The sequence below is a fragment of the Erinaceus europaeus genome, chromosome 17 (genome assembly GCF_950295315.1).
Source record: "Erinaceus europaeus chromosome 17, mEriEur2.1, whole genome shotgun sequence".
NCBI classification, from domain to species: domain Eukaryota; kingdom Metazoa; phylum Chordata; class Mammalia; order Eulipotyphla; family Erinaceidae; genus Erinaceus; species Erinaceus europaeus.
This window is the reverse complement of record NC_080178.1, coordinates 68760514-68772939: the sequence shown is the minus strand read 5'-3', so window position 1 is coordinate 68772939 and position 12426 is coordinate 68760514. Positions and strand designations below refer to the sequence as shown.

At 40.1% G+C, this 12426-nt stretch overlaps 1 protein-coding gene across 1 annotated transcript; it reads left to right on the top strand.

Moving 5' to 3' along the window:
- Nucleotides 1–6229: 6229 nt before the first annotated feature.
- Nucleotides 6230–7174, top strand: LOC103117626 (olfactory receptor 5P76-like). The gene has a single exon (XM_060177517.1). It carries the CDS (start codon nt 6230–6232, stop codon nt 7172–7174), a length of 945 nt encoding a protein of 314 aa, XP_060033500.1.
- Nucleotides 7175–12426: the final 5252 nt, after the last annotated feature.

Genomic DNA, 12426 nt, shown 5'->3' with positions numbered 1-12426 from the left:
AAAAAAAAAAACAGCAAGGGCAACAAAAGGGAATAAATAAAAAATATTTAAAAAAGAAAGGAAGGCAGAATGACAGAAAAAATGGGCAAAAAAAAGTGAGCAAAAATATAGATAGATAATTATAGAAATAACAGTTAATCCCTATCTGTTGGGAGGTCTCACTGTTCCAGGGCTAGTGTTCCTGGACTATATACATAAACCTGGTTTCTCTCATTGGGGCTTCCCATGTACACATACATGTATTATGTATATTATGTGTTCTTGTGTTTTGTTTTTACTTTCAAAGACATGGGAAGCACTGAGCACATTTGCATTATTGTATGTTAAGGTAGTGATCAAAGAGTATGACTAACACGAGTTGGTATCTCTTCACTGCTGAATATCGCACAAGAGCCATGAGTTCCAGTGTCATGTGCTGCTCCACTCCCCTGAGAAGCAAGTCAAAACTACAGTGAGAGATCACCTCACACCTTCAGGCTAGCTATGACCAAAAAGATAGGACCAGGTCTGGGAGACAGCATAATGGTTATTGCAAAGATACTTTCATGCCTGAGGCTCTGAGGTCCCAGGTTCAATGCCAGGCACTATCACTGTAAGAGATGAGCAGTGCTCTAGGAAAAAAAAAATGAATAAAAAAAATAAAGAGGAAGAGAAGGAGAAATAACAGGTGTTGACAAGAATGTGGAGAAAAGTGAAGCTACTCCAGAGTTGGTGGGACTACAGATAGGTATTATACCTTTGCAGGGTAGTGCAAAGTATCATCAAACTAAGGGACCATACAAGCTTATATAGAGGGCGCAGGCTGAGAGGAGAAAGCATCATTACAGAAGCTGGGCTGCAAGGTTAAGGGGTGGAACTTGGACTTTAACTCTTTCTTCGCCATTCCTTTTTCCACCTTAAGAGAAACTGGAAAGCTCACTAATACACAGAAATAAACGACACTGTCCTGAATAATCAATAAATAGCAGTTCTGAAAAACTGAAACTATGAAACTATGAAACTCATAGCTAAAGACACTTAAATTAACAAAGAAAAGAAACCTCAAACCTTCCAGACTGAGAAGGAGCTCAAAGTTAGCAGAAGGAAGGAAATGAAGATTAGATGCAAAAATAAATGAAAGAGAACAGGGAAATCATCGAAAAAGTCTACAGACAACTAAGAGTTTGTCCTTGAAGAAGATTAAATAGACACAGCTTTCCCTAAAGAAAGCGGAAAGTGAAAGACAACACAAATCAACAAAATCATAACATAAAATGACACATTTGACCACACACTAAAGAAATACATAGTATAGGGGGTTGGATGGTAGTGCAGCGGGTTAAGTGCATATGGTGCAAAGCGCAAGGACCGTCGTAGGGATCCCAGTTTGAGCCCCCGGCTCCCCACCTGCAGGCGATGAAGCAGGTCTGCAGGTGTCTATCAGAGGCGATGAAGCAGGTCTGCAGGTGTTTATCTTTCTCTCCCTCTCTGTCATCCTCCTCTCTCTACTTCTCTCTGTCCTATCCAACAACGAACGACATCGACAACAATAATAACCATAACATGGCTATAACAACAAGGGCAACAAAAGGGGAGAACATGGCTTCTAGGAGCAGTGGATTCATGGTGCAGGCACTGAGCACAGCAATACCCTGGAGACAAAAAAAAAAATACATCGCATAGTACCAAACTCCTCTATAGTGCTACTTTAGATCAGCAAGATGAGGAAATCACAAGTTCTCAGAAAATATGATATACAACATTCCAAGATGTGATCAGAAGAAACAAATAAATACCTGAGCAGTTTAATAGTTAGAATACATAACCAGAGTAGAAGGTTAGGATAGTATTGTCATTCTCATTGAACAGAGAAAAGGGGACAAAAAATATAATTCTGGCTATGGTTAAAAAGAGACTTTAAGCACAAGGCCAGAAACTAAGTGACTTTATTGTCAACTTTAAGCTCATCTGGGGCCTTGAGGAAGTAAAAGAAAATATACATTTCTCACTTCCTGGGTGGTAGCAGGTACAGCTAGATGCCCACTGCTGGCAGTTCTTTAACACAAGTGAAAACTGACACTTACATTCTGCATCTGAACCAAGAATCTCCAGACCTATATAGTTCTTCTCACTGTCCTCTGACTGATGCTGCTGCTTCACTTCTTCAGGAAAGGAATATGACTTCCACAGTGTGACACCTACACTTGGAGTAAATTCCACTGATGGGAGGGTCTATGTTGGGCCATGGTGTCACTCTTATGATCCAGGGCCCCTGGATGACCAGAAGGAGCGCCTGTCTGCAGGGGCCAGTCTCTTTCCTGTGGTCTAGAGACTCCAGGCCTGCTTTCCTCCACAGAAAACCTCCCAACACTTCTATTCTGCCAATTGAGTGTCCTGCCTTGCACTTGAAAGTTTCTCTTGATAACAGGATACTGGTCCTCAAAGCTGCGATCCCCACTGTTCCAGTTCCCAAATCATTCCCAGTCAGATTCCATGTAGGAAAAGAAGCGGGGGGGTGGGGTGGGGTGGTGGATAGATAACACAACGACTACACAGACTCACAATAACTGAGACTCCAAGGTTCCAGGTTCAGTCCCCCACACCATCATAAGCCAGAGCTGAGTAGTGCTCTGGTAAATAAAACAAAACAAAGAAAAGCAAACAAACAAGCAAAAAAGAAAGAAAGGAAGGAAGGAACAAAGAAAAAAGAGTGAGTAGAGGGAAAGACCATAGAGGAAAATTTGAAAGAGACAAACTCTAGCAAACAGAGCTGCTTTTTCCAGCTTTCCTACACTTGGGTTTTTATGTGTTACTTCATGAGAGACAGAGGTGGGTTCGCTGGTAAACCTAGTGCAGCACATCCACCTTGATTCACGCTAAACAACACTGTTACGCAGAAATATTCTTGACTGTGACTTAATAAAATTTAAAAAGCAAACAATTGTTATCTTTAATCTTATGTTATTTTTTAGTTAGAGACAAGAAAGAGAGACAGAGAGAGACCACTGCACGGAAACTTCCTTCAGTGCAGGGGGCCCAGGCTTGAACCTGGGTCATGCATATGGCAAGGCACTATCCAAGTAAGTTTTCCACTGACCCAATTATTATAATAGTCAAATTTATATCAAGTTATACCTCATGCTCCCTTGAAGTGATTAGTAGCATTATCTTACGAATATCAAAGCGAATTACTAATCAATTTATAAATACTGAACAGGTAAAGATAATGGTTCGTTTTTTTAAAACTGATGCTTGAGTAGAATATTTCTCATGAACATTCCTAGGCTCCCTTTCCAGGCCATAAACCAGAGCTAAGAAGTCTCCTGGGAAATAAAAATTAATTAATTAATCAATTAAATGGAATATGACTTTGTCAGATTATCAAACTTGGATCTGAGACTTGGATCCAAAACTCATCTTTAAGACTGTTCTCTACTAATGATTGGAGGTTGGTATGTCTATGTGTGGACACTCAGATGTAGAAACAATAACTAAATTAACCTCTTGAGGGTTGACAGAATCCTCAAGATTAGTTTTATTTGTGTGAACTGAACTACTCTGCTTCCATTGTAGTACATCATTAAGCTCCATATTGTTTCTAAACCATTTGAATTTCCAGAATCTTCAGAGATTTGTTCCCAAAGGCAAATATATATATGAGACCTATGTAACCATCATGATTTTGATCTGTTATGAAAAGATGAGAGAATTCTTATTTCAAGAGGTATGTGTGTGCCTTTTGCTCAAGAATCTGATGTACTGATTTTAATTTAGCGTATGAGGGTATTTTTCTCAACAGTTAGAATCGGGAAACAGGACAGATGTGATTAGGCTATCGGCTAGTAAGCATTTTGGTTCAAATACGAGCTTAGCCATTCATACTTGTGAATAAGTAGCCATTCTCTCACTTAGCAGGATTCTTTGTGTATCTTGCTATGAGACATGAATTCATAGAACCTTTCAGTACTATCTGAAATCAGCATTCTCCAGCAGCACTAATAAATTCACTAGAGGTAAAGTAGCTGGTGATATTTATATTTCAAGATTTACACTAGTTTTTAAAATTTTCAAGATATCAGAGCTACTTCTGCAGAAATAATTTGTTTATAAGTCTACTTAATGTCATACTTTCAAGACAAGAGCAGGGCATAATTTTGGAAAACTGGAGGTGTCAGTCCACATGGCAGTAATAGGGGCTCTGGAGAGGCTCACTTGGCAGAGATGCATGTCACCATGCACAAGGACCTGGGTTCAAGCCCCTGGTCCTTTCTTGTAGGAGTAAGCTTTAGAATGGTGGAACAGTGCTGTAGGTATCTCTCTTCCTCTCTCCTCTATTTCTGTCTCTATCAGAAAAAAAGAAAGGAAAAAGCAAAAGGAAGAATGGCCTCCAGGAATGCAGAAATCATTTTGCAGATCCTGACCCCCAGTGATGCCCTGCTGGCAATAAGAAATATAGAATAAATAAAAAAAAATAAAACAAATGGCAAACAAGTTGGCAATCCCATTTTAGCATATGGGTTATAGTTATTTAGAAACACATTATTTTGAAAATAATATTGGTCGACTTTGGCTGAGTACTTTAATACTCCCTTTTGAAAACAATGTCAGTATCAAGCGATTGCCACATTTCAAAGTATCTTTTAGTTATTCTTTTTGCGTAGTTGACTTGAATTTGAAACACCAGCGAACTATTACCTCTTAGTTGTTTTCAAATTATTGGATAAATTTTATTATGTATTAAAAAATCAAATTAAAAATAAAAAAACAATATATTTATAATGAATGGCCTTATGACAACTCTAAATTGAATTTTCTTTCTGATTACTAGGAAGAACTATTTTACTTTTCCTGTTAGCAGCTGTTTTATTTAGCTAACGGATATTGTGAAAAGCATCAATTTTTACGCCTCATTTATATATAACTGCCAGAGACCTATAGGATAAAGTGTTGTCCACTCATTGCCAGGTACAGCTTTACATAGTCTCTTTTTTATTCATGGAAGTAGCAGTCATTTCATTTATTGCTTAGTCTCAAAATGAATAGGCGGTCACACTTTCTCCAGCTTCACGTTTTCACTCCACCACTTGATATGTGACTTTCCTGCACGTATCCTCACACTGAACCTCTCTCAATTCATTTATTCACAAGTAGAGCAACACTGAGTGTGACTGTTACTTTATGACAATGAAATAGACAAGCCACACATGTGTACATGTGCCCACTCTCTATACATACATGCATCTTAATCCTTGTCATTTAGTGCTTATTATTTAGTCAACATGAAGTAGAAGGACATATGATTCAAGTCTTTGTTACAAACTTTTACATATAAGAATATTCTTATTTTATTCACCATATTTTCTTTTTTGTTTGCTTGTTTTATTTTTTAATTTTTTTGTTTTTCTTTTATTGTTCTTGTTATTTTTTATTTCTTTATTGGAGAATTAATGTTTTACATTTGACAATAAATACAATAGTTTTTACATGCATAACATTTTCCATTTTTCAATATAACAATACATATTTTCTCCCATAGATACTATACTACTTTTTTGTAAATTTTTTAAATTATTTTTTAAAGTTTTATTTTCCTTTTTGTTGCCCTTGTTGTTTTGTTGTTGTTGTAGTTATTGTTGTTATTGATGTTGTTGTTGTTGAATAAGACAGAGAGAAATGGAGAGAGGAAGGGAAGACAGAGAGGGGAGAGAAAGACAGACACCTGCAAACCTGCTTCACTATCTGTGAAGCGACTCCCCTGCAGGTGGGGAGACGGGCCCGAACCGGGATCCTTATGCCGGTCCTTGCTCTTTGCGCCACGTGCGCTTAACCCACTGTGCTACCGCCCGACCCCCTGTCCTATGCTATTTTCATTGACCTCAAGGATGTCTTATATGCATATATGGAAATAATTTGAGAGAAAAAGCCCATAATATGGAAGGAACTTTTCTACAGTTGTTGCTAAATCAATTTATAATATAGAGACTGCTTACCATACTTGAAAATTAACTTATGTACAAATATCTTTGTGCATAATTATTTCTATTTTTTTATTTAGCTTTAATGAGAGAGAATATGTGTGTAAGGAGGACCAGCCCTCTGGCATATGGCTAGGGATGAACTTGGCACTTCTGGGTCTCAGCTATGCACACCTGTGCTCTCACACTGAGAGACCCTCCTCTACTTGTCTGAATGAGAATCAGTCCACTGCATGTTTTGTCACAGGCTTTCTCGGCAGCAGCTGCACAGTCTCATGGATTCCCTGGGGGCCGGGAACCACACTGCAGTGACTGGGTTCATTCTACTGGGCTTAACGGATGACCCTGTTCTGAGAATCATCCTCTTCATCCTCATCCTGTGCATCTACCTGGTGACCGTCACCGGCAACCTCAGCACAATCGCTCTGATCAGAATCTCCTCTCAGCTCCACCATCCAATGTACATTTTTCTGAGCCACTTGGCCTTTGCTGACATAGGTTTCTCATCGTCTGTCACGCCCAACATGCTTGTGAACTTCCTGGTGGAGACAAACACCATCTCCTACGTTGGATGTGTTGTCCAGCTTAGTTCAGGTGCTTTCTTCGGAGGAATTGAGTGTTTCCTCCTGGCTGTCATGGCGTATGACCGCTTTGTGGCAATCTGCAACCCGCTGCTTTACTCCACCAAGGTGACCACACCAGTCTGTGTTCAGTTGCTTGTCGGGAGTTACATAGCAGGTTTCATCAATGCTATTTCCCATACAATTTCTTTCTCTTATTTAAACTTCTGTGGACCAAATCAAGTGAATCATTTCTTCTGTGACTTTGCCCCTTTAGTTAGGCTCTCCTGCTCTGATGTCGGTCTCCCCATTGTTCTCTCCTCAATTACTGTTGGCTCCCTCGTTGCAGTCACAGTGTGTGTCATAGCTGTCTCCTACATCTACATCCTCATCACCATCCTGAGGATGCGCTCCACTGAGGGACGCCAGAAGGCCTTCTCCACCTGCTCTTCCCACCTCACCGCAGTCACTCTGTTCTATGGGACCATCACCTTCATTTACGTGATGCCCAAGTCCAACTATACAACTGACCAGAACAAAGTGGTGTCTGTGTTCTACATGGTGGTCATCCCCATGTTGAACCCCCTCATCTACAGTCTCAGGAACAATGAGATCAAGGGGGCTCTGAGGAGACAGCTTGCTAGGAGGATATGTTCCTAGATAAGTCTGTTATTTTCTAGTATCTAATGCAAATATATACAAAATCAAAGGACAATAGGACAAAGGATGTCTGAAAAGTAGTATGTTAGCTCCTGTATCATTAACTCATGTAGAGTTTTTTTTTTTCAAGGAAATGCAATAGTTGTATTTTCTGGTACTAAGTAGTTTATCAGAGACCCATGGCTAATTATCTTAATACAATTGAGTTAAATGTATAATTGCTAACATATATGTATATATTAATAAAATATTGCTTGGAAAAATTTAATAATTTTATTAACATATTTTAAAGGTGGTTATTTACCATTAAGTCATAGTTACTATACCACCATCCACTTAGAATGTGTTTATCTCTCTAGTTTATTTCAATTTGAATGTGATTACTATGGCTAAGTTTGACAGTAAATGACTGTAAGCAACCAGAAAGAGTCTACAGTCATACTCTGAACTCATGTGGTCTTGTCTGATCTAGGAAGCTAAGCAGCACTAGTCAGGACTGGTTAGTACTTGGATGGGAGGAACTGGAGGAGAAATCTTATCTTCTAGGAATAGATTTTTAGACATGTATTTTGGACAGCTGTCCTGGTCTTACTTCAGGTCACCAATTGCAGAATCCAGAAAAGAATATATGAGAAGTTCTTGACTGACTACTCCCTGATAAAATATCTGTGTTTTTGCTGATAGATAATAAGGCATTATTTATTTCATTTTCCCCCTTAAAACCTTTATTGTTATTTACTTCTTTGATAGAATTTCAGAGACTGAGAAAGGGAAAGATAGAGAAAGAGAGAGATAAAGTAGAGAAGAGACGCTTGCATCACCGATCCATGGCTTGTGAAACTTGCTCCCTGCAGGTGGGGACCTGGGTCGTAAGCCAGAGTCTTTGTTCATGGTGAAGTGTGCGCTCTACTGCGGGTGCCATGCTTGGTCCTTACTTGTGCTCTTACATGTTATCGATCCAGTGATTCTTTCATCCTGGGACTGTCCTCGGCTTTTCTGAAAAGGTGTGAGAAGCATATACAGACACCTGCTCTAATGGAACTTCTCTTAGAGCACAGGGGAGACAATGGAGCAAGTAATTTGTGATACAGATTCTTCTAAGTGGGGGATTCTTAGAGGGTGGAATAACCAGACTGGAGTAAGGAAGGTAACTGTCACAAAAAAAAAAAAATGTGCAGGTCTAACTGAGGAGATGATATCTCAGCAACAATGCAGGATTGTGGGCACTAGGGACCCTGGGAGTGGGAATGGTGTGCAGACGCCTATCATGGGACATAGAAAATTGTACTCATACTAGACCTAAATACACTCTTCGCCTACTTCCCATTTCACTTCCCTCAATCACTCCAAGGCTAACCTTGTCAGACAAAGTAAGGATGACAAAAGCTGGATAAGAGCAAGAGACTGGCATACTTTGATGATGGCTCTTTTGGTCACTACCAGGCCACCCCATCACCCAGGGCCCTAGTCAGGGAATTTTGGGATTCCCACATAGACATGATGGGCATAGACCTCTAACAGATCCCTCTCTCCACTGTCACTGGCCATCTTCATCAGAAACAACAGAGGGGACCTTCTTGTGGGCCTTTACAGGACCTTGCCCTCAATGTGGGCCAACAATGATGGGGACTGCCCCATTCTCTGAAGGAGGCTGGGTCAACATTCTCCGCCACTCAAAGAAGACGGGTCTTACAATGAGTGCAGGCTGGAATTTTCCTAGTTATGAGCACAGAATGTGAGCTCAGACCTACAGAAATAGAGAGATTATATAGGCTGAATATGGGCTCCAGATCAAATTGATGGGGTTTACAGTTAATAATATATATATATATATATATATATATATATATATATATATATATATATATATTTCCCATATTTGGGTGCTACTCTCTGTCCTTATCCAGCTTTCTAGTCCTATTTCCAACTCTGTAGTGTAAGCACTTAACTAGGTGTACCACTGCCTGGCTCCCTATTTCCAACTCTGACACCATTTCTCCAGACAATACCTTTGGTCTTCCTGAATGTTAGCTGTTGGGATCAGGCAAAAATAGTAAAGTTGTTGGCGCCATGGATTATGCCTAAAATTGACCTACTAGCTTTTTCTGAAATGGAGAGCCCAAATCTCATCTGATATATTTTTGCCTTTAGGTTTCTGATTATTAGATAATTTGTTCTGCTTTATGTCTTAATGCTTTTTTCAGCCACCAAATTTCAGATTCTATCTTGACACCAACATGACTTTCCTGGCCAGATGACTCCACCATGTGTCCTGGAATCCCACCTCTACAGAGCCCTGCCCCACTAGGGAAAGATAGAAACAGGCTGGGGGTATGGATCGACCTGTCAACACCAATGTCTAACAGAGAAGCAATTACAGAAGCCAGACCTTCCACTTTCTGCACCCCATAATGACCCTGGGTCCATACTCCCAGAGGGATAGAGAATAGGAAAGGTTCCAATGGAGGGGATGGGATAGGGAACTCTTGTGGTGTGAATTGTGTGGAATTGTATCCCTCTTCTCCTATGGTCTTGTCCATCATTATTAAATCAATAAAATATGACTACTCATGCAGCAACAACTATCTTACGTATCATTATCTCTTCACAAAAATCAGGGAAACCTGAGATTCACAAACAGACATTATGGGCTTAGACCTCGAATAAATCCCTCTCTCCATTGTTGTAAGTCATCTCTATCAGGAACAACACAACAGACCCCTCTGTGGGCCCCCAAAGGACCTTGCCCTCAACTTGGATCAACAATGGTAGAGAATGTTCCATACAACATACTCTATGCTACACCTGAGGGAGATGGATCCTGATATTGGGGCAGCTTGGATGGTTCCTACTTATGACTACAGAATGTGAGGTCGGATCTAGAGAGATGCAGAGGTCACATAGGCTCCCAAGCTGAATATGGGCCCCAGATCACATCAAATCGATGGGGTTTAACCTTCTGGCAGTATGGACCCAAGGTCCATGTGGGATGCAGAAGATTGAAGGGGTTTACAGTCTCACATTCTGTGGTCCCCTTCATGGCTGCTCAGCCATTGGGAAAGGAGGGTGAGGGTTGCAATTCCTCTCTGCCTCCACACTGCAGGAAGGGGAGGGACTTCCCATCACTTCTCACTTCCTGGGTGGTAGCAGGTACAGCTAGATGCCCACTGCTGGCAGTTCTTTAACACAAGTGAAAACTGACACTTACATTCTGCATCTGAACCAAGAATCTCCAGACCTATATAGTTCTCACTGTCCTCTGACTGATGCTGCTGCTTCACTTCTTCAGGAAAGGAATATGACTTCCATAGTGTGACACCTACACTTGGAGTAAATTCCACTGATGGGAGGGTCTATGTTGGGCCATGGTGTAACTCTTATGATCCAGGGCCCCTGGATGACCAGAAGGAGCGCCTGTCTGCAGGGGCCAGTCTCTTCCCTGTGGTCTAGAGGCTCCAGGCCAGCTTTCCTCCACAGAGAACCTCCTAGCACTCCTATTCTGCCAATCAAGTGTCCTGCCCTGGACCTTGCACTTCAAAGGTTGTCCTGATAAAAGGACACTGCTCCTCAAAGCTGTGACCCCCATGTTCTAGTTACCAAATTATTCTCAGTCAGATTCCATGTAGAAAAAAAATGCAGGGTTGGAATAGATAACACAATGACTATGCACAGAGATTCTCAACTCCTGAGGCTCCAAAGGCCTAAATTCAATCCCCTGCACCACCAAAAGACCATAGAGGAATAGTCAAAAGAGACAAACCTTAGCAAATGCAGAGCTGCTTTTACCAGCTTTCCTATACTCGAGTTCCTGATGTGTTACTTCATGATAAGACAGAGGTAGGTTTCACTGGTAAACCTAGTGCTGCACATCCAAGTTGATTTGCCCTCAACAAACACTGTTATGCAGAAAGACTCTTGACTGTGATTTAATAAAATTTATAAAGCAAACAATTGTTATCTTTAGTCATATTTTTATCTATTTTTAATTAGAGAGAGAAAGAGAAAGATACAGAGAGAGAAAGAGAGAGAGAGATACTGCATGGAAACTTCCTTCAGTGCAGGGGGCCCAGGCTTGAACCTGGGTCATGCACACGGCAAGGCAGCGCACTATCCAAGTAAGTTTTTCATTGACACAACAATTGTTGTAATAATCAACTTTATATCGAGTTAAACCTCATAGTTCCTCAAAGTGATTAATAGTATATCTTACAAACATCAATGCAAATTACTAATCAATTTACAAATATTCAAGATAGGGTTAGCTTTTTATAACAGAAGCTTAAATAGAACTTTTCTCACAAAAATTCCTAGGCTCAATTTCCAGTCCATAAACCCAAGAAGTGTTCTGGTAAATGAATACATTTTTTAAAAGTAATAAAAAACTGAACATGTCTTTGTCAGAAAATCAAACTTGGATCCAAAATTTCTCTAGGACTGTTCTCTTCTCTACTAATGCTCTGAGGGTGAAATGTCTATGTGTGGACACACAGACCTAGAAACAATAACTAAATTAACCTCTTGAGGGTTGACAAAATCCTGGAAGATTAGTTTTATTTGTATGAACTGAACTACTCCACATCCACTCTAGTACACAATTAAGCTCCAAGATGTTTCTAAACCATTTGAATTTCCAGAATCTTCAGAGATTTGTTCCCAAAGGCAAATATATATATGAGACCTATGTAACCATCATGACTTTAATCTGTTACAAAAAGATGAGGAAATTCTTATTTCAAGAGGTATGTGTGTGCCTTTTGCTCAAGAATCTGATGTACTGATTTTAACTTAGCATATGAGGGTATTTTTCTCAACAGTTAGAATCGGGAAACAGGACAGATGTGATTAGGCTATCGGCTAGTAAGCATTTTGGTTCAAATACGAGCTTAGCCATTCATACTTGTGAATAAGTAGCCATTCTCTCACTTAGCAGGATTCTTTGTGTATCTTGCTATGAGACATGAATTCATAGAACCTTTCAGTACTATCTGAAATCAGCATTCTCCAGCAGCACTAATAAATTCACTAGAGGTAAAGTAGCTGGTGACATTTGTATTTCAAGATTTACACTAGTTTTTAAAATTTTCAAGATATCAGAGCTACTTCTGCAGAAATAATTTGTTTATAAGTCTACTTAATGCCACACTTTCAAGACAAGAGCAGGGCATAATTTTGGAAAACTGGAGGTGTCAGTCCACATGGCAGTAATAGGGGCTCTGGAGAGGCTCACTTGGCAGAGATGCATGTCACCATGC

Coding starts and splice junctions, on each gene's coding strand:
- LOC103117626 (XM_060177517.1), top strand. CDS start 6,230: ATGGATTCCCTGGGGGCCGGGAACCACACTGCAGTGACTGGGTTCATT.